Here is a 23,294-nt window from a genome sequence, read left to right on the forward strand (position 1 = left end):
CATGCTTTCTTTTTAAATAAAAATAAAAATTATATATTATATTATTATAATATATTTTATAAGATTTAAATTTATATTAATATAATTAATAAATATATAGTTTTGTATTATATATTATTATAATAATAATATTTTATAAAATTTGAATTTATATTAATATAATTAATAAATATCTAGTTTTATATTAAATATTTAATATAATAATGATATTTTATAATATTTTAATTTATATTAATATAATTAATAAATATTTATTTTTAATTAATTTTAAAAATATATTTGGTTAAATATTTGAAATACTTTGTTAAGGTTAACTAATTAAATTGTTAAAACCAAGAAAAACTCTTAAATACACATTTTTTTTATATAGAAGAGATTTTAAGAAGAAAATAAATGTCATGCCATGAATGGAGTAAAATAAAACTTCACTCGTCGTAGTAGGGCTGAGCATTGGTCAGTTTGGGCGGTTTTTTCATATTATTAAATCCAGAATTTAGTTTTCGGTCTGGATTCGTGCGATCCAAAAACCGACCGACCAAACCAATTAAAGAAAAAAACTGACCGTTTTGGACCGCTGTTTGGTCGATTAAACCGACCAAACCGAAGTTCATTTTTTAAAAATAAAAAAAAAAATCCATAATTTTTTAGAAAGTTTTAGTTAAAAAAAGAGTAAAAAATTTGGATTGTTGGAATCTATTTTTGTACTTTTTTAAAACATAAATACATAGAACATAGTTACATTCACAAATTTGAAAGTTTGAAAACATAATTAAAAATCCATAAGTATAACATAATTTATATATATTTATAATTTCGATCGGTTTCGGTTCAAATCAGTCGATTCACACGAATTTTTCAAACCGACCGAACAGTGGCGGTTTACGCCGTTAACGATTTTTTCAGTGTTCTGTTTAATTGGTTTTGGTTTTTTCGGTGTTCGAAAGGTCGGTGTACTCGGTTTTTCAAATTTTATACTCAGCCCTACGTCGTAGGCTTTTCTTTTTTAGTCGGCATATGCTATTATATTTTCAAATCCCCTCCCAAAGTCAAAAAAATTAATAAATAAATAGATAAATAAGAACTACATATATTGAATAGATCTCTAGCCCACTTTTTGTTGCATTTTCTATTTAGTTTGATGACAAGTGTCATCTTTTAAACAAGGCACATCTTAACAAAATAATAGGTCATAAAGTTTTAAATTTATTACAACTATACCACTATCAAAGATTTTTTTTTATATATTTTTGGATCATGTATTTTGTCCAATTATCCGTTTAGATTTTGTATTTTGATAAATGACTTTTTGGACCATCTATTTTGTAAAATGATTCAAATGGAACCATAAACTTGATTTTGGTCAAAGTTTTTTTAACTAAAATTATAAATAATTCATCAAACTAACAATTCAAAACAAAAACAAAATTATTCTGCCTAACAACTATGTTATTATATTCAAATTTTTTTTAATCAAAATTGGGTTTAAAGGTCTACTTGAACTATTTTCCAAAACACAGGGTTAAAAAATATATAAACTTTTTTTTTCAATATTAAAAAAGTGAACTCTCTAAAAAAAATTATTTAAATAAAAGTATTTAGCTACATATCAATAATTTAGATTAAAATATAATAATAAAAACATTTATTTTATTTTCAATATAAAAAAAATAGTTTAGTCACAAACTCTTCACTTGTTTTAACCACACATAATTTGTAACTTAGAGTAAGGAAATATATATAGGGTGGTGTCACATATATATAATAGTAATATAATATATTAGTACATAATGTCTTTCCTTGTAACGTGTGTGCATTACAAACAATTTGCAATACACGTTAGCTTAGTTTTATTTATAAAATTTACTAATTATTTTTATTAAAATTGGATCATTATCATATACATTTTATATAAATAAATAATATTATATATAAAAAAAATTAATATAAACATATTAAATGAAAAATTAAACCAAAGCATTGCTTATCATTTTTTTTAAATATATATAATATAATAATCTTTTTAAACATAAATGATAATTTTTTAATAAAAATTAAGATTATTTATTATATATTATTATTATAATAATATTTTATAGTATTTAAATTTATATTAATATAAGTATTAAATATCTAATCTTGTATTAAATATTATTATAATTATTTTATAATATTTTAATTCATTTAATATAATTAGAAAATAATTAGGATTATATATTATTATCATAATAATATCTTATAATATTTATGTTGACTGTCTTTTTCGCTATAACCTAATCTGAGAGTTTAAAGAAAATAACAAAAAAGAACACGGTGGTTTTACGTGGTTCAGGATATAAAAGAGTCTTAGTCCACGAGTCTCTGGTATTTAATGATCTTGAAGCTTGTTTGAACAAGCTTTAATGGTAGTTCTCAAATAGTGTATATATTGCACTGAGTTACAGAGTTTCTCCCTTTGAAAATCTGAACCATTTACAAGGAGATACATCAACCATATTTATAGAGTGCGGGATCATTAATATTAATAATCTACTATTAATACAAATCCCCCCATTGAGGAGTTAATGCTGAATTAATACAAAAATTGTTGCACTAAATAGAGACTACGGCCCAGGCGGATTGCACAGGGCCCATTGCAGAAAGTTGCGTACCAACTTTATGGGGAACATACCGTGATTGTCAAGGTGCAGCGCACGTTTGCCCATGTCGGGTGTCGTTGTGCGAAATGTTGATTGTCGATGATACGAACTCGACACCACTAATCGAGGCTCACCAAAAGTTGTCAAATGATCTTCTTGTGGCTCATACCCACAGAGATTGACACCTAGCAGCCACTCCAGATCCAAAGACCAAAATCCTAGACTTGGGAGATGGGCGAGTGAAGAGAGCCTCTCGGGACGTGGCCCCATATGGAGACATCCTCGCTTCGAGAACAGATCTCGGGGTGTGGTCTTTCTTGGAGACATCCATGACCTAGAGATTGGCTCAGGACGTGGTCTCACATGAAGACATCCTTGCCTCGAGGACAGACATCGGGAAGTGACCTCACTTGGAGACATCCATGTCTTGGCCAGTTTGGGTTTCCTGGAAGAGTTCACTTTGAGAACCTCATGACTTGCATTGTCATTATTACTTCTAATTATTATTACAAAAATTTTAATTAATATTAATATAATGATTAAATATCTAGTCTTGTATTATATATTATTATAAGAATGATATTTTATAATATTTGAATTTGAATTTATATTAATATAACTAATAAATATCTATTTTTATTTAGTTTTAAATGTATATTCCGTTAAATATTTAGAATATTTCGTTATAGTTAACAAAGCAAACCATTAAAACAAATAATTTATGTTATCTACACATTTTTATAGAGTTTATACCTTTTTGAACCCTATGTTTTGTAAAATTGTTCAAATAAAACCCTAAACTCGATTTTGGTCAAAAAATTGTTAGCCAAAATTACAAATAATTCACCAAACTAACAATTTAAAACAAAAACAAAATCATTTTGCCTAATAATTATGTTGTTATATTCAATTTATCATTCATCAAAATTAGATTTAGGAATTTATTTGAACAATTTTACAAAACTCAGAGTCCAAAAAGAAATTTGTTAAAACACAAAGTTCAAATAAAGGAACAAAACAGAAAATGCACACATTAAAAAGAAAGGGAATGAGAGAGACAAGTGAGAGTTTAAAAAATAATAAAATATTTTTACACAAGTGAATAGTTCATCATAAATTTAGCTAAGGAATAGTAGTCTTAGGTAAGTTTTTTGTAAAATAGCTCATCTGTTAGAGCATTATTTTACCACTTTTTAGCTAAATTTTTAGATTTGAGCTATTTTACCTAACGGGATCTACTGTCAGCTCCTACATTTCTGAGCTAGCATTCAATAATTCATCTCATTAGAAGCACACATTGATTGGAACTCCTATTAAATTGCTTTCATTTTGTCCAACCATAGATTGCTTGGTGAAGCCAATAGAGCAACATATGCATGCTCTAGCTAGCTACGCTTACTTTACGAAAAGAAGATGAATTTATATGGTTGAAAATTTTCCTCATCCAACTTTTTTTCTCCCTAAGAAATATTTAGTGTAAAAAAAGCTCACCAATGCGCGCCGTTTGCATTCTAAAAATGTGAAGTAAACACCATTTTCTTAACCTTTCTTCATCCATAGTCCTCCAGGTACTGAAGCATTCCCATTATTTTACACTTACAGCCCAAGATATAATTGAATAAGAAAAGTAAAAAACTCAACATGTAATGCCAGTACGGTTTAAGAAAACTGAAATTTAGTAAGAATGGTGTTAAGATTTCCAACAGCATTCCCTTCAAGCAGAGTTTGTTAAACACAATTAACCCTCCCTGTATAAGAGCAGAATTTTCTGATCATGATACCGCTATCACTGTTGTCCACTATTCATGCCGAAAAACTCCCTTCACAAATCCTTGCAAAGAACTCCCCATCCCAGCTCCAACGGTTTCTGCCATGTATTTTGCCTGCAAAAATTCAACATTGGGATTTTATGCACTAGAAAATCTTGACCTCTAAAAGGACAGCAGAGTGAATAAGGCGCTCAGATCCAAAACATTATATTTGTGTTTGTGTATGGAGAGAGACCTCTTGCATGGTTTTCTTGAAATCAAAGGCATCTTTGACTCGACCATTCAAGAAAGCCCAAGTATCACGAAAGTCTGTCAGATTCAGCAAACTGTCAAATTAGTATTACATAGGAGAGGAATTTACCAATCTGGGACTAATGTATAGGCCAAGAGTACAAAGGATTCAAGAGGACCTTGTGAAGACAATAAAGGCCAACCATACAAATGTAACAAATCCAATTCCAATTACAGGTCAATGAAAACTGCATACATACCAGGGGAGCTATCAGTAAGCATGTAGATCTCAGTTGTTGAGTATATTCCTCCAAGAACAGTGCGTTTTACATACCAATCAATATCAGAGGCCTCATCACCAGCAGCATGCCAGATTTCATCAACAAGCATAGCTCGCTGCTTAAAACTTGTTGGAACATTCATTGGTTGTGCCTATACAAAAAATCTTGAAATATAAATTTTGTGCCTTTCATACTAGTTTATTGAATAAACAACAGGGCACTAAAAGAGATCATACACAGGGCGATACCTGGATACTAAGAGCTTGAGGCCATTTTGATATGTAAGGAGCTTGCATGTCCAAGCGAATTCTAACAAGCTTGGAAATACGCTCACTAGGTATCAAACTTTTCAAGTCCTCACCGGAGTCAATTCTATCAATAAGTCTTTGTAAGCAATCATCCATGAAAAACTGTAAGAAATAGATTTAATGATATCTAAATTAATAATGTGGAGAAAAGATCACAAGGTCCAACTTACAGCAAGACTGCATAATATTGAAAAAAGTTTTGTTAAAAAATTAAGCCTTCAATATTAGTTCTAAATTTCATTAATAAATAGATGAAAAAGAGTATCTATTACTGATTTCTCAAGGAAAACACTCACAATTCAATCTTTATCTTTCATTATTATTTAGCCAAAAGAATCTATATCCATATTTTTATTCTGAGAAGACCTTAGGTGCCTGAGGGTTGATTCCTATAATTATTTTCAATCTAGCAAAGACATTTATATAGTTCATGATTGAAATATAAAGGTAGTTTAAAGTTGCAATGTGGAATCACATAATAATGATAAGAGTATTTAAGCATTAGAATTTAACAATATACTAGATAAATGTAATAAGAGTACGAATACAGCTTATGAAAAAACTTGAATTAGTAAAGGTAATTACGTACAGAGAAGAAAATAATCATCATACTAGTATAACACGGAAAGGTCATAATTAATCAAATTATATACTAGTGTAACGAATAGTGCCTAAACATAATTACCAAGAAAAAAAAAAATCATAATAGGAGTTGCAGAAAAAAGAACGACTCAACCAGTAAAGTAATACACAATATGAAATTGGACAAAAGGGAACCATAAAAAGAAACCAGAGGCATAGAAGCTACACATACGTGCATACATATACCAATGAATGGATATAAATACCTCCACTAGAGCAGCCTCTTTCCTGGGAAGTGACCCAATTATAGCGGGAGACACACCGGCGTCTCTGGCACCTGCAATCATCGCAGCTTCGGTCCACCCCAACTTTAACTGCACCAACTCATCCCACACGCCACAATTATTCACTCCCAATTTTGATTTTGCAGATACAAGATCCCATTTGCAAATTTCAAAATGCATAATAATAATAATAAAAAGGTGGAATTACGGACCACATAGAAAAGTGAAGCACGAAGCACCCTAGCTTGCTCCTCTTGGTAGTCCGGTATCGGCTTCTGACTGCGATGGTGCCGAGCTTCCTCAGCCGTAGACGAAGCTGTCCAATCCGAAGACGAAGACGAGGACGAAGCTGAATCTGAAGAGTTAGAGTTTTGGAATTGATGGTGATGGAGTTGTTGGTGTTGATTAGGGGTTTGATTGGGGAACGATTGAGAGTCTACGGAGGAGGAAAAGCACCGGAAGGGAGGGAGTCCAAAACGGGAGCCGCCATTGCCGGAAGCAGAAGCACCGAGGAGCAATCGCTTAGCTGCCGTACGATACATTGAAACGACGTCGGCGAGTAGTAGAATGAGATGCAGAGAGTGAACAGAGGGGTTTGAGTAGAAGAAGAATAGGATCCCAACTGTAAGTATTAGCTCCACGTCGACTAGTTTATGTGCTTCCACTTGTCCTCTGATTTGACCGCGTAGACAGATTCTCCGAAGTCCAAACTTCTCCCTTAGTTATTTTTTTCAAGGAGTGAAATGTTAACCTCCTATTTTAATTTTTAAAAACAAATATTGAATTATTTTGTTTATATTGGTGTTCATTATAATTACAAAATACTCCTTGTAAATTTTAAAAAATTATAAACAGTATATTATACCAAAAATAGAATTCTTGATATTTTTTAATATTTTAATTTATTACGCGTGTTGAATTAGAAAATGAAATAGAAGGTTATTATTATTGCTCCTCTATTTTTCTTTTACCTCTACCAAAATAATAATTATTTTTTAAAAGCTAATTTATCACATGCTCTAAGGGAAAAAACAAAATTATAGTCATTGAAATCCAACTCCTAATATTCTACTTCAAGAGAGTAATCCTTCAGTGTAGGCAATGTGTAGAGTCCTCAAAATGTACAACTGCTCCCTAAAGATTATAGATCTTTAAAATTAAGAGCAGGGGGATTTTTGTCCTCGCAATTATGACCAATACATTATTATTATTATGTCATTTAATTTTTTCAAGTCATTAAAAATTAACTTCAAACTATTCACAATAGTGTTAAGTAGAATTATTCACAGTGTTGTAAAGTGAAATTATTCAGAGTGTTGTAAAGTGGGACTTCGGTTAAGTTTTATTCTATGTGCTAACAGATTGATGGTGTAGTTATTTAGTCACTGACTTGTCATTGTCACGTCAGCACCATGTGTATAATTTGAAATTAAAATATATATCTGTCTTTTAAAAAATTTAAAATTAAAATAATTCAAAAAATATATTTTTTAATTCTTAAAATATTGACTTTTTAAAATAAATTCTTATTAGATTAATTAAATAAATTATTCGTAATTTTTGAAAATTTATTCAAAAAAAATTAATCTTTCAAGAATTAAAAGGAAAACATATATTTTTTATTTTTTTTAATAAGAAATATATATTTTTTAATTTTAAATTATACACATAGTGCTAACATGGCAATGAAAAGTCAGTGACCAAATGACTACGTCATCAATCCGTTAGCCACATAAGATAAAACTTAACTAAAATCCCACTTTACAACACTATGAATAGTTTGAGGATAATTTTTAACAACTCGAAAAAATCAGGGGCACAATAATACATTAGTCATAGGTCGGGACAAAAGATGACTAATGAAAATAGTATATATTTTGACATAGTATGTAATATTATTTGTCCAGTTATATCATTATTAATACAATTTAATAAGAAAATTCACATATTTCATTCTATATTTAATTGTATCAATCAATACTAAAGTGGTGTTAAACATTATATATGCCCTATAGCAATGCTTTAAAATACCACTTCATTTTTTTATCAACTACATAAAACGAATAACTGCAATATAAGTGGCGATTACATTCGAGATTACCTCTCAAAAGTTCAAGGTACCAAAAACTAGGGGTGGCAATTTGTATTCATGGGTCGTATTCGTGTCGTGTCGAGATTCGTATATTATAAGAAAATGTTTAGCCCAAACCCAACCCATTTATTAATCGTGTCAAAAACTAAAATTCAAACTCGACCTGTTTATAAACAGGTTGACCTAACACGACCCATTTAATCTATTTATATAAAAATCGTGTTAAATTTGGATCAACCTGCCAGCTAAATAACTTGTTTATGACACGTTTAACACATTTATAATCTATTTATGACACATTTATAACTCATTTAATACGTTTAATATAAACAATTTAACATTCTTTCAAATTATGCACTTATTCTAAATACCAAAATATAATAAATAAAAGTGTGTAACTTTAAATAAGTCATTAACGGGTCAGTTTCGTATTAAGCATGTTGACCCGAACCTGACCCATTTATCAAGCTGGTTAGACGGGTCAACCCAAAAATGATCCACGCCCGTTTAAGATAAACTAAAACCTATTAACGGGTTTCAAGTCGTGTTTTTTGCCGCCCCTACCAAAATCTTTAGCATGACATGAGCTACCCACACCGCAAGCTGGTGAGCCCTTTTATTAAAGTCCCCACTAATCCAAACAATAGGAAAATCAAAAGATCTAGATAGCTAAAGGACTCTACCAAATGTAGCAATGCTTCTCCACTCTGGGTAAGTTATCTTTTCCAAAGCCTTGCACAACTGAAGGTAATATGAAAACGAACCTACATTATTCCAATGATACTGACACCCACCATGAAAAAATCGAAAGACAGTACTATCCTTTTCACTCAAACAGGCTACTTGCCACAATAGAGGACATAATAATCAACTTTATTTCGTCATTTCCACTTAGACCACCACACCAGTTGCCCTATTCCATTTCTGAGAAGTCTTTGTACTCTAGATGAGTATTCATTAGATAAGAATTAGTAATTATAATACTTTTGGCTCTTAATTTGCCTCCTTAATCTTTAGCATCATTCTTTCATCAATAATCACCAATTAATAAAGCAATTCACTTACAAAACAAGTATTATATCATCAAAGAATCATTATAAAGTATTGGTCCCTCTTCAAAATTTTGAACACAAACTCCAAAGACATAAAATTTGTGTTTCTTTTTCTCAATTCATAGATTGTTACCAATTGGACCTATAATAGCAAGGAGTTGAGATTGTTACCAAAAATATGTTGCAGTGACCAGGATCAGCAATGTGAGCCATCAAATTGTCAATAGGGTCTTTGCCAGTATTGATGGCTTGGAACCAAAAACCCACAAAAGTCAACATAGAAAGACACCCATTCTTAATCTCCTTGGTCCTCAAAAGCATGACAGGTTCCAGAGACCCTCTTCCCCACATAAAGGGATCAAACCACAGCCCACCCGGGTAGCCAACATCGGGCTTGGGGTTCTTCTTGTGGGGCATCCTGGGTTCAATGTCAATGCACCTTGGGTTGAGCGTGTCAGCCCATATTCGACCCTCAACCTATCCCATTAGTACTAAATGAACGAAAAAATAAAGTTCTGTGGTCCGCAAAATATTCTCGGGCTCAGGCCTCGTACCATGAGAAGTCTTGGATTAATCCTAGTCTTTCAAGCCACTCTGGGACAAGGATTCTGGACACCGCCAGCATTGCCCACATGTCGTGCATCAATTCAACTTGTGCAAACCATTTTAGTAGTTTTGGATCAGACCCTGCAAAACCAAATTCAGGACTATTTTTCATTCAAAGATTTTTTCATTCAAATTATGGTTAAGAAGAATAATTGAGTACCTAATCCAAGAGGGTCGAAGCCAAAGTTTTAAAGCTTTAAAAAAAGATTATAAGGCAAATGTGATAAAAATGTAATAAATAAATAAAAATGTGAGGTAGAAGAGAAAAAGCATGACTTTCCGTCGAGCCACTCAGGAGGCGAGCTACCAAGGAACCATATAGGCCTATCTGGAGGAAGTGGTTCGCAAACACTAGATAATCATTTTGTTGCATTAACTCGAGTTGTTCCAAACAATGATTTAGTGACTTTTTGTGGTAAAATTTTCAAAGGAATTTCCCTGCTTCCAAATAGAAAGTATACATGGTAAGATCATTAAGTAGTGTACTTGCAAAAGTGATACAAAGTTAGTTTAATGTGTAGAAAATTGTGACCTGATTGGGACGATTGACATTGCAGTAGAAGCTATTGCAGTGCCATGTTCTTAAGCAGTAAGGATTTTCTCAATTAGATTTTGGAGGGTTTGAAGGAAGATGGATAGTTCATTCACGATAGGGTGTATGTAATGTAACGTGTCAGTGGCACAACATGGAAGGAAAGGAAAAGAACCGTTGGATTTGAGATTGGGCCTAAATCAATTCTATCCCATTTGGACGTATGAACTCATCCCTAGGCCTGTTGGGCTCAAAATCAACGGACTGGATGTGGTCATGTCCAAATGTATGATGATATTCCTGGAAATTGGATGCTATACCTATTTTTTGTATTTCTAACTGAAGAATCCCTAATGTTTAAAAACATTACAATAATACCTATTTCTTAGTTTGACATTTTAGTTTTATTCTCGACTTTAACAATCTTTATTTTGTTATGCATTATTTCTAAGTAAAATTTATTTCTTCAACTTATTAATTTTTAAATTTTATTCATTTCACTTGCATTTTAAGATGATGAATTGTGATAAATGTGATGGAGGTCATTGAGAAAACTTATACATAAAAAAGCAATTTACAAATCTGGAGATGGAGTTGTTCAAATAAATATGGTTAATCCAATTTTAAACTCGATAATTTTTTTTTTAAGTTTCCTCATGATTCATACTGTATGAAGTGAACCACTTCGACAGTGACTGACCCGGAAATGGAAAAGGAAAACATAGTGGTTAAATTGAATAAGTGAACTATGATGGAGTTCGATTTGATCATAGATAATATTTTATTTATTTATTTAAATAAGTTAAGTTCAGTTAGGTGAGTATGTAGGTAGCTAATCCAGTGCTTTCTTTCAAATTAGAGAGATGGAGATGGAGTTGGAGATGGAGATGGTAACCTCTCACCAGTCACCACTCTCCCCCACTTCTCTAATTGATGTTTCAATAGTTTTACTAATATGTCACCTTTCCTCACCAAACATCACACGTATTTATTTTCATAATCTCATATTATAAATTGAACAGAGTATTTTTTTAATTAATTCAACTCATCTCTTAATAAATAATTGAAAGATAGTCAAACCCTTATATTCAGACATGACCATCCAGGTCAAAATTGATTTAACTATAATCAATGACTAAGGATGATATAAGACAATTTACAAATCTAAAAAAAATGTAAGAATATCGAAAAAGATAAGGATTCCATAGAAAGCAAATTAAATTAATAATAATTGGGTTGGAATTTATTTGTCTAACCTGAGAAACGATACCTAACTTAATTGGAGTAGTTCCCATTGTATACATATTCATGGTTTTGGAATAAAATAGACCACTTACCCGTAAAACCATTCTTCAATCAAGAATCAAATCAAAATATGTATATTCCTTATGGAAATTTATTATTATTATATGGTGATGTTTTTTTTAAAAGCAAAAAAAAATTAAGTTTAATGATTATTGGAAATTTATTTATATGTTTTTAAATTTAGGAATTTTTGATGGTAGGGGCTTCAAAAAGCACTTTATCAGTGTGACTCTTTTATGTTCTCAACCTGTGAATAGTTTTCAGTACGATTTTTTTATGAGCGTGTATATTGTAGTTACTTAGAGCATCTGCAAATTTTTGGAAAATTTCAAATAATTTACCGTATAAAAAACTAGTTTAAAAACAAGTTGTTGCATGTGTAACTAATTTTTTTATGTGCGTGGAAAACATCATGTTTAAACCTAGTTTTCGGCAATATAAATTATTCTGAATTTTCTGAAAATTTGCAGAGTACTCTAAATAACTATAATATACACTATCATAAAAAAAATCGTATCATAAACTATTCACAAGTTGAAAACACAAAAAAAAACCTAACAATAAACTCTTTTCGAAACCCCTACCATGCAAATTTCCTTAAAATTAATTCAATCTAATTTTTTTAGTAATTTTTACTTTTGACAAAAAATATCGAACTTTTTATATATATGCAAATTATCTTTTTGGGTTTTTTTTTTTTTCCGAAATGGCAGTTATTTTTTTTTTGGTCAAAAGAAAAAAATCAATCTTTTTCATCTGAACGTGGCATAATAAGGTAGCATGAATTGTCTGAGGGGCCCGCTGTGACTCTAACGACTGTTAATCAATCAATCCATCAGTAAAGTGGAAAAAAAATCTTCCCCAAGTCTCAACCTTGAATTGAAGAGGAGCCTTCCCTTAAAAAACACTCAATTTTTCAATAAAAAACTAAAATCTACCATACTGATCATTAACACCTCACCCAATTTTCCGAAACTCATTACTATTTGATTCCAGTTCCCATCAATCTTTTCTATTTGCAAAAAAAATTGAGATCCCCAGATCCCATACTCCCAATATCTGTCATACCCAGATCGAAAATCACCATTTAAGCCAAAAACTTCGACTAACCCACTAATTTTCTCAGGACGGAATCCGTTTTCAAAACCTTCGTCTAATTATCATGGTGGAGACCTTACCTGCAGGGCGGTTCCACCACCAGAGGTTGGACTTCCGGCGATGGATTCCGGGGTTCGTGTCGTCGCATAGGACCCTCTTCACGGCACTCTGGGTCTTGGTTTTTTTGTCTCTTTTCGTTTGGCAGAGGAATTTAATAGATGGGTTTTCGATATTCGGCCGACCCGTGACGAAACCCATGCCTAAGCTTCGACCTGTGGCCTTCAATTTGACGGATTTTGGGGCTGTGGGTGATGGGGTTACTGTGAACACGAAGGCCTTTGAGAGGGCTGTATTGGCTATTTCTAAGTTGGGCAAGAAAGGAGGAGGCCAGCTCAATGTGCCTCCAGGTCGGTGGCTTACAGCTCCGTTTAATCTAACTAGTCATATGACTCTCTTCCTTGCCGAAGATGCTGAAATACTTGGAATTCAGGTGGGTTCTTGTTCTTGTATAATCTTTCTTTCTATAATTTTCTTCATTTTAGAAAAGTTTGCCTTTTTTTAATGGTGCAATGCTATAGAAAGACCCTGAGTTATTTAAGTAGCTTTTACCATGTTCGCGCCAATGTAGGCTATGTTGCTTTGTAAAACTCTGATAACATATAGTTCTAGCTATGTGAAACAGTGATAACATATAGGTCTAGCTTTGTGAAACACTCTGATAATATGTAAGTTATAATGCTGCTGTGATACAGTTGTGAGATTTATGTTGAATAGAAAAACATGGGAGTCTGTTCTTGTGGTTTTGAACACTCACTGTTCTACTAAATATCTCTAGCAGAAAAGACCAGGGTTTATTGATCATATTTAATTTCGACTTCTGCCTACTAATAATCAGGTTTCGAAGCTGTCAAATCATCACCCCTTTCCTTTGTTAAAGTATTTTTTTTAATGCATGAATGTTACCAAATGTCGAAAAATTATGTACAGCTTGTTAATGTGTAAGTGTAATTGCTATATATGAATAGTAGATCCATTATTGATGCAAAATGGCTGAAAGTTAAGTTTGAATACACAATCTTCACTGATTATGGACTGTTTTATTTCCTCATATCGATTATGCCAAAGTTGCTGATTATACATCTTTTTTATTTCTCTTCTTTTTTTTTTCCTATCAATACACATTGTTAGAGTTGGTACTGATGTTACAAATGTTCTCTCGTATGATACGTGAAGGATGAAAAGTATTGGACACTGATGCCTCCACTGCCTTCATATGGGTATGGAAGAGAGCACCCTGGGCCTCGATATGGGAGTTTGATTCATGGTCAAAATCTTAAAGACATTGTTATTACAGGTAACAGATTTTCTCCTTTTTCTTGGAGTTAAGGTTTTTTACTTCTGGACTTCTAGTACCAGAAACAAGTTACATAGTATGCTGATCGCTTGAACATTGATTTGATGAGAAGATCATCACTTCAACTTTAAGGTTGAATAATCGATTAGGTATATTATTAGTCATTGTCCTTAACTTTGTAAGTACATATCATATATGTTTGACGTCAAAATTTGGCACTAGTGTTGAATTTGTGGGTTGGGGTAACAACTTTGTTTGGTTGCGGAGTGTAGCCCCCAATCGCAAGTCTTAGTAGTTCACCTGGAACAAAAGGAAAAAAGTCACCATCTTGCATTTAATTATCATATATCATATAAACATTGATTAATTTCTTATATATAACCTTAGTCATTTTTTCTGTAAACACTTTTATCGGGAAGGTAGGCAAATTCAGCAATACTAATATTATGGCCGACAATTTTTCATATTACACGATGATTCAACTCATACGAAATAAATGAATTTGGGTTACAGATTTAATTTTGTGTTTTGACCTATAACACATACGTGTCAACCTACTTAATTTGTTTATTACCCATCTAATCTGTTTTAAGTAAATATTTAATTTTGTATTAAGTATTTAATTTTAAATTAAGTACCCTAAATAACTCTTATCTATTTATGAGGGATTGTTGTTGAAGACTTGAATTATGTATATATTGTGTTATAGATTTTATAATTTGTTATATAATTAAGTTTAGTCTTATCAATTTTGTGTATGTGTCATATGATACGTTTAATCATGTGTTAAACATGTCAATCTTGTGAATGGGTCACACGATATGTTTATTATACGTGCTAGTCGTGTCGTGTGACTTGCTAACAAAACATGTCGGTCATGTTTAAATTTTTGACACGTTTGATAGTTGTTTAATGTATGTCTTAGCTTTAATCGGATCGTGTCAATATAAACACATCACGTTTACACAAATTGCCTTACTTAGTGCTTAGAAATTAGGTTTCCCGCTTTCCATTTCCCTCTATGTTTCGATAAATCTTTCATTTATGAACTCTTCTGATTGTAGCTATGTTTACTGACCAACAGGGCATAACGGTACCATAAATGGGCAGGGTCAAACCTGGTGGAAGAAGTATCGCCAAAAGCTGCTCAACTACACTAGGGGACCACTTGTGCAGATCATGTGGTCGAGTGATATCGTAATCACTAATATAACGTTGCGTGATTCTCCTTTTTGGACACTTCATCCTTATGACTGCAAAAATGTAACCATTAGAAATGTTACTATTTTGGCCCCAGTATTTGAAGCTCCAAATACTGATGGGATTGATCCTGGTAAGCTGGCTTCTGCTTCTTAATTCAGTTTCATGTAAGATAGCATTAGTCCTACCACTAGTGCATTATGCAGGCACTCAAAACTTCTTCATTGTTCTGTTTGGGATGATATTCTTAAACACTAACAGTATTGTTAGAGCGGTATGTCTATCTAATGAGTGAGAATTAACTAGCTCCAAATTTGCATGACGAGCAGATTCTTGTGAGGATATGGTAATTGAGGATTGTTATATTAGCGTTGGAGATGATGCAATTGCTATAAAGAGTGGCTGGGATCAGTTTGGAATTTCTTATGGAAAACCTTCGGTGAACATACTCATCAGGAATCTTGTTGTTCGCTCCATGGTCAGGTCAGTCTTACATTTGTCTTTGCCCTGTCTCTGTCCAAATGCTATTACTCTGAGGGAAAATGTCATAAAATGACTTGTATTTTATCTTTTCTTAATTACAGATTGGCTTGAAATTTAAATTTTAAGAAATTAATAATTCAAACAAATTGATAGGAAATGACTTAAATACCTTAGTCGCATGAATGGACTTAGGTTTAAATTACATTTTACTGTTTTCCGGTACTGAATAGCTGTTTAAAAAATAATGTTATCACTTGTTAGATCATTTGAAAACTCAAAACATTGTTTGAAAACTAGTAATAGGTAAATGCCATTGAGATCTTGGGTAGTCAAATTACAAGCTTCTTATAATAATAAAAAATCAAATTAGAGGATTGCCAAAGGAAAAAAAAACAGATGACATACAAAGTTATTTCATTATTTGCTGACAAGTGTATGTGACGAATCTACTAGGACGTAACTGGCCAATTTGAGATGGTTATTAGCATTGTTTTTCCCCTCTTCTCTTACCAAAGAAATTTAAGTAAATATATGACCCTTTTATTTTCTTGATTTTAATTTGTATTGAATGTTATATATTCGTTTTTATAAATCTCGAGTAGTACACCGTTCCTTGAATGGCTATTAGGTTACCTCACTTGAAGCCAACATTTATCTTTCATTAGATGCAGTCTAGGCCATGGTTTACATCACCTAATACACGAATCGTATCACTAATAGCATAAGAGAAGTTAGAACTTAAAAATTGGTGCTTAATATGTACCAACTTTCATATGCATAACAAGAGAATAACTCGGATCCATTTTTGCAACAATGCAACAGTGCTGGCGTATCAATAGGCAGCGAGATGTCTGGTGGGGTTTCAAATGTGACCGTAGAGAATCTCCTTGTGTGGAGCTCAAGGCGTGCCGTCCGGATCAAGACTGCTGCAGGAAGAGGCGGATACGTCCGCCAAATAACCTACCGCAACCTAACATTCGACAATGTCCGTGTGGGAATTGTTATCAAGACAGACTACAACGAACACCCTGACGACAACTACGATCGAAAAGCTTTCCCAGTGCTTGAGGACATAAGCTTCACTGGCGTCCATGGACAGGGCGTTCGAGTTCCTGTGCGTATCCACGGGAGTGCAGAAATTCCCGTGAGGAACGTGACTTTCCGGGATATGTCAGTGGGAATAACTTACAAGAAGAAGCATATTTTCCAGTGTGCCTTTGTCCACGGGCATGTAATAGGAACCGTCTTCCCTGCCCCTTGTGAGAATCTTGATAGGTACGATGAGCAAGAACGGTTGGTTAAACGCTCTGCTTCCCAGAACTTGACAGACATAGATTATGATTTTTGACATGACAAAGGTTCTCAACTTCCCCCTACCGCACAGTGCAAAGCGCATCAGTACGTGGAGAGCCCTAAAACAAAGCACAACGTAAGCATTTTGGCAACGTTACGGAATGTAGTTTAGCGCAGTGGATTTTTTTCTTTTTTTTAATGTTTTGTTCCTTCTCTTTATTTTTCATTTTTTTAATGGAAAATGGTGTACATAGGTAAATATTCCTGTTGATTATTACGCTTCGTTTCTTTTACTTAGACAATGTACTACTTTCATCTTCCACATTAATTTTCATAAAAAAAAAGAGCATGAATAATTAATTATATTTTACTTTTAGGCCAGAGAAAATAAAAAATCATAGGTCATTTTCTAAACTAGTTAATGAAATAAATTTAAAACCGAAGTGAGGAGCGCGAATAAGATCTGGACAGACTGTAAAAATAGTACACCAGACAAACCAGTGGAGTGAGTCAATATATCTATCTGCTACTATTTTCAGAGTTTTCTTGAGCTGGAAATATGTACATTTTGAGTGAGCAAATTGTGACATGGGTTCGAATTTATTCGCCTAAAGAAAGAGATGATGATGATGATGACGCCGATTTGAATTTGAGTGTGGCCTGGACTGGGCGTGAATCACAAAAGCTTCTTTAGGACCACAGCTATATTATGTTGTGACCAGTTCACTTTTTTTAGCTCTGAAAAGGGTTGTGACCAGTACTTCAAGCTCTCTCTTCCTCTCCCCCAAAAATATTCCCCACCTCGTACTTGCAGTATGCATCTCGTGTAAATTATAACAAGTCATTTTTTATTTTTCTTTTAAAAAGTAATAATATTGAAATAGGACAAACGTAACTTTTATATTATTAATGCATAAAAATGTGGGAATTATACTTTTTTTTAATTTGTATAAAAAAATTTATTAAAAACAAAATTAAAGTATGAGAAATATAATTAAACTAAAATATAAAAATACTACATTTTTTATCATAGTTATATATTTTTTTTATTTTGAATGTAATTTTATTTTATTTTATTTTTTAAAAATTCTTTATTTTTAATTATTTTTTCAGTTTTTTTTCTTTTCTTCCTTACTTATTTGTTATTCTATTTTTTCCTTTTTCTTTTATTTCTACCAATTTTTTTCTTTATCTTTTTTTTTTCTTTCCATTTTTTTATTCTTTTTTTTTTTTCATTTTTATTCATTTATCTATTTTTTTTTTATTTCATTTGTATTGTTTTGTTTTTCTATTCATATTTTTTCAATTTTTTTTTTCATTTCTTTCTTTATTTTTGTATTTATTATTTTATCCTTCTATTTTTTTTTCTTTTTTCCCACATATGAGATTTTTTCTCTTTCTTTTTTTCTTCTTCTATTTTTTATTTTTCTTTTCATTTTTTTCTACCAATTTTTTCATTCATATTTTTTTTCTTTCCATTTTTCCATTATCTTTCTTCTTTTTCTTTTCATTTTTATTCATTCATCTATTTTGTTTCATTCATCATTTCTTTTGTTTTATTTTTTTTCATATTTCTTTAGTTTTATTTCCTAAGTTTTTTTCCTTCTTTTTTCTTCCTCTTTTGTACTTATTATTTTCTCATTCCATTTTCTTTTTTTTCTCATTTTTTCACACATATTTTAACATTACATAATTATTTTAATATTTTATTTATTTATTATCTTTTATTATTGTAATTTTTTATAATTTTTTCCACTATATGTAAAAAAATTCAAATAAATTTTTTCAGCATTTTTTTTTAACTGTAACCCTTATAGGAACACCAAAATCTGGAAAGAAAACTAATAAAAATATGAAAACATGAATAGGTAACTAGTTACCCTGATGGGAATATTCAAATCTAGAAAAAAAAATTATGAAGAAGATGAGAGAGAAGGGAAAGGGGGTGGATCTCATTTTTTTTTCTATCTTCAGATTTGTGGAAACTCGTTACCTTCCTGTTCTTTCTGTGCATATTTCTGGGGGTAACTGATTACATTCACGTTTTTTGTGTGTATATTTCTAGGGGTAACTGGTTACCTTCACGTTATGATGTGTGTGTATATTTTTTTAGTTCTTTATGGTAAATAGTTACCTATGTTACTAAAATCATAGTTACTTCTTCCTATTTTTAATGAAGTGTTCTTCCTTTTTTCATTCAAATTTGATATTTCTTTTCATATTTAATATGAGTCATCCGTCACCCCTCTTATGGTAACTGGTTACCCATGAGAACCATCTCATGGCAGAAGGTTACTCATTTCAAGATAACGGTTACTCCTCCTAGTACATGTTATTTAACCTAGCTCTAGGATTTTTACATAATTGCAAAGATCAATCAAGGTTATTTAACCTCCTAGTACACATGATTTGAAAAAAGAAACATACAATATAAAAATAAGGAAAAAATGTTTATAATAAATAAAAAAATAATAAATACAATTCATATCACAAAAAAAATTGGAAAATAACCACAGAAAAATTTAATATAAAATTAATTATATAAAAATAATATAAATTAATTAATTAATTAAAAAAATAATAATCAAATTACAGACATACACCTCCAAAAACATATATGGACATATAAAATAAAACATAAAACAAAAATAAAACATATGGACATAATTCACTGTAAATTTTGTTGCAATTAGAATGAAAAAAAAGTTAATTCATATGTTATTTAAAAAAAAAAAAAACATGACAACAATCATAATTGGATTTATTGCGCCTAAACTCATTTTAATTATTGCACTCGTTACTTGTGTAAAAAATTTAGCAGAAAAAATTTAACTAACAACTATGTAAAAAATTTAACGGCAAAATTGCCTAAGTAATAGATTCTTTTACAGTTAATTAAATAAATCTAAAATTAATTAAAAATATAAAGTACATATGTACGAGAAGTTACGAATCAACTTTTATATATAGTTAATTAACTGCCAAAAATAAATACTATTTATGCACTTTTGAACTCATAATTTATACATAAATAATAAGTGTAATAAATAAAGAGCTTAGCCAATTATCCCATCATAATTAAATTATATTTAATTTATTTGTAATTACACAATGAAATAAACATCTCAAATTTAGTAATTATTATGAATTACACTCTATACTCAATTCTAATTATAAAATAGTTTTACAAACGCACTGGTAATGAAATATGAAACAGTAGAGTACCAAAGCAAGATTGCAATGGTGCAATCAAAAGAACCATACTTCTCATCAACCACCGCCCATCCAATCAATAAGGTAAGATTTTCATTTTACTTCCTTTCACCGATAATGTATCTGTCGAAATATTTTTTTCTTCTTTTTATCTTTTTTAACCAAAAATTCTTCTGTTGAAAGACAAAGATGCACCACTGTAACAATGTCAGTTGTAACACGTGTTACAATGATGTGATTCTAATAGAGGTGGGCTCATTGCCTTTTCCTATTTAATGCATGTATTATGAGAAATATAAGATAAGACTTGCTCAGGGGAGGAGTGCTCTACTCGAGATAGGCTCGCAGTCTCAATTGTACCCAGCTGTAATGTAACCACTCATCTTTGCTTCGCTATCTCTTCTTAATTAAATGAATAGTCTTACTCTTTTTTCTTTTTCTAAAATTAGCTACCATAGTCACATTGACTGATTTGTGTATCAGTTAAATTTGTAAAAGTAAATAAGCACACAATATTTCGGTTAATTAAAATGGAACCTAATCCAAATGGAGCCCAACAATATATAGAGAGATAAAGGCAACACCAAACTTAAACTAGAAACGAAACATAATCGAATTTGGTAAAACCATACCTGTCAGAACTAAATCTGCCAGAACTGAATCAATCTATTACGAAATCTGATTTGATAATAATAATTAGAGTTTATATATTTTTTTTTATTCTGTATTTTTTTACTGTATTTTGATGAATTATTTTTTAGACTTTATGTTTTATAAAATTGTCAAAATAGAACACTAAACCCGATTTTGATCAATATTTTTTCAACTAAAATCACAAATAATTTACCAAACTAACAATTCAGAACAAAAATAAAATCATTCTGCTTAAAAATTATGTTGTTATATTCAATTTTTTCTTCATCAAAATTAAGTTTAGAGTTCTATTTTAACTATTTTACAAAACATAAGGTCCAAAAACTAATTTATCAAAATATAGAGTCCAAACAGATAATGGGAAAAAACACAGAGTCCAAACAAATATAAACACTAATAATTATAAACAAAATTACTTATTAGTTCCAATTTGTAGTAGTATATTGTTTTTTAACTTTTTAAAGCAGTTATATCTTATCTCATTTTAATGCCATATGATTTCTACGATATATTTCACTTACTAAAATCTCACATTTCGAATCTATAAGATCTGATTGGTTCGCAATTAGGAAATTGTATTTTTGAAAAGTCAGATTTTGAAATAAAAATCTGAATTTAGTAACTAAAAACATGTTTCTCAAAATGTGATTGGTTCAATTTTTGTAAACTGTTTTTGAGTTTTAAAAAATTGAATTTGTGAAAATGGAGATGTTGACTGCGTTTTTAGCCAACGACGTGAGAACGTCAATAACGACAAGCTTTCAAGAGAAATAAAAACGACAACAGACGGTATAAACAAGAAAAGTAAATAACACAGGAGATTTTTATAGTGGTTCAGCCCCGATTGTCGGTAATAGCCTAATCCACTTAGATTTGTGATTTATAGATCCGTACTCAAGATCAGATGGACTGAGCCAACTGAGTTTCTTCAGTACAGATTGCAAAAATACAAGAATTCTCTCTTATTTCAGCACTTTCTCTCTCTAGAATAGACAGTCCCAATTTTCTCTCTCTAGAAAGAAGCAGCTCAAAGACCTCTCTCTCATCCCATAAGCTCTCTATTTATAGGCCTGGGATCCTTAACTGATATCCCTTTATGATAGGGAATATTTTATTATATTTATTACATTTAAACATTCAAAATTCGAAATGTAACAAACCCCCCATTTGTGGGAAGAATGAGAGATTCCCGCTTATGTTGTTGAAGCCGTCTCTGGGAATCTTGACTTAGTCTCCTCTAGCTAGTTGATCCACCTCCTTCTGACCACTCATGCAAGTGTTGGTCGGACGTGCATGGTGGTAGGACATGCATGGTGGTAGGACATGTTTTCGTGGGTTGAACGTGCATGGTGGTAGGACATGCACTTCTCTCCTCTAACATGGCACTCCCCTCTAGCATGCCATGTTCCTCAATCTCCTTGGCTTCTCCTCGGACCAAGGTGGTCCGAGGCAACCTCCTTGGTACCTCACCTTGGACAACATTGAGGCAACCTCCTTTGCACCTCACCTTGAACAACATTGAGGCAACCTCCTTTGCACCTCACCTTGGACAACATTGAGGCAACCTCCTCCATAACATCTCACCTTGGACAAGATCAAGGCATTCTCCTTTAACATCTTCCAAACATGTCCGATCGAACATTGTATAGGCTCTCCTTATCAAAATCTAAGTCTCCTCCTCCTTAGCTACTTACCTTAGACACGTTCGAGCCAACACTTAGAAAACCTTGGGAGGCTTGCCTCCTACACACCCTTGGGGTCTCTTAGGACCACATCCTCCTTGGGGTCTCCTAAGACCACTCCCTTGGGGTCTCCTAGGACCACATCCTCCTTGGGGTCTCCTAGGACCACTCCCCTTAGCTCTCCTAGAATGCATTCTCCCTAGCCTCCTAGGATGCATTCTCCAATTTTTGGGTATAATAGGAGAAAACATGGTTTTATTGTTTTCTACTTTCTTCCATAAAATCTGAATTCTAATTTGGAATTAATTTTCAAATACAATCTACTAATCATGTATTTTAACGGGTCCCACAAATTTTATAAATCTAAAATCATAAAGTTGTATCCAAATTGGATACCAATCATACTTGTAATGACTCAAATTTCCTAATAAGGTTTAGGGTCTTGATTAGGAGGTCGGGATGACCATAATTGATTTATTATGATATTAAATGATTATATGCATGATTATGTGAATTATATTATTATATGATGATAAATGCATGCATATGGGTCCACTTTTCATTATAAGGGCATTTTGATAATTTGGCCTGTTGATGGCATATTTGTATATTTTTCATACATGTTGGTGAATTACGAAT

The 23,294-nt window shown here is 31.7% G+C and overlaps 2 protein-coding genes and 1 pseudogene across 2 annotated transcripts; 1 reads left to right on the forward strand and 2 right to left on the reverse strand.

Moving 5' to 3' along the window:
• Positions 1-4,170: 4,170 nt before the first annotated feature.
• LOC133797326 (uncharacterized) lies at positions 4,171-6,773 on the reverse strand. Its single transcript, XM_062235199.1, has 6 exons — positions 6,304-6,773; positions 6,074-6,181; positions 5,166-5,327; positions 4,897-5,068; positions 4,641-4,714; positions 4,171-4,519 (listed from the first exon to the last, which is right to left on the reverse strand). Exons 1-6 carry the CDS (start codon positions 6,631-6,633, stop codon positions 4,436-4,438), a joined length of 930 nt encoding a protein of 309 aa, XP_062091183.1. The 5' UTR covers positions 6,634-6,773; the 3' UTR covers positions 4,171-4,435.
• Positions 6,774-9,180: 2,407 nt separating this feature from the next.
• LOC133797327 (photosystem I chlorophyll a/b-binding protein 6, chloroplastic-like) lies at positions 9,181-10,509 on the reverse strand (annotated as a pseudogene).
• A 2,025-nt stretch (positions 10,510-12,534) lies between these two features.
• Positions 12,535-17,476, forward strand: LOC133797328 (probable polygalacturonase). Its single transcript, XM_062235200.1, has 5 exons — positions 12,535-13,266; positions 14,010-14,130; positions 15,215-15,463; positions 15,660-15,813; positions 16,636-17,476. The coding sequence occupies exons 1-5, from the start codon at positions 12,841-12,843 to the stop codon at positions 17,159-17,161; spliced, it is 1,476 nt and encodes a 491-aa protein (XP_062091184.1). The 5' UTR covers positions 12,535-12,840; the 3' UTR covers positions 17,162-17,476.
• Positions 17,477-23,294: the final 5,818 nt, after the last annotated feature.

Source organism: Humulus lupulus, chromosome 8, assembly GCF_963169125.1.
Source record: "Humulus lupulus chromosome 8, drHumLupu1.1, whole genome shotgun sequence".
In the NCBI taxonomy this organism is placed as follows: Eukaryota; Viridiplantae; Streptophyta; class Magnoliopsida; order Rosales; family Cannabaceae; genus Humulus; species Humulus lupulus.

What these genes read in the sequence shown, in the direction of transcription:
- LOC133797328 (XM_062235200.1), top strand. Translation starts at nt 12,841, where the DNA reads ATGGTGGAGACCTTACCTGCAGGGCGGTTCCACCACCAGAGGTTGGAC. An exon ending in CTGAAATACTTGGAATTCAG is followed by an intron (nt 13,267 to 14,009) that starts GTGGGTTCTTGT and finishes TGATACGTGAAG; the next exon opens with GATGAAAAGTATTGGACACT. An exon ending in TAAAGACATTGTTATTACAG is followed by an intron (nt 14,131 to 15,214) that starts GTAACAGATTTT and finishes ACTGACCAACAG; the next exon opens with GGCATAACGGTACCATAAAT.
- LOC133797326 (XM_062235199.1), bottom strand. Translation starts at nt 6,633, where the DNA reads ATGTATCGTACGGCAGCTAAGCGATTGCTCCTCGGTGCTTCTGCTTCC. An exon ending in AAGAGGCTGCTCTAGTGGAG is followed by an intron (nt 5,328 to 6,073) that starts GTATTTATATCC and finishes TATTTCTTACAG; the next exon opens with TTTTTCATGGATGATTGCTT. An exon ending in CTCAAGCTCTTAGTATCCAG is followed by an intron (nt 5,069 to 5,165) that starts GTATCGCCCTGT and finishes TTTTTTGTATAG; the next exon opens with GCACAACCAATGAATGTTCC.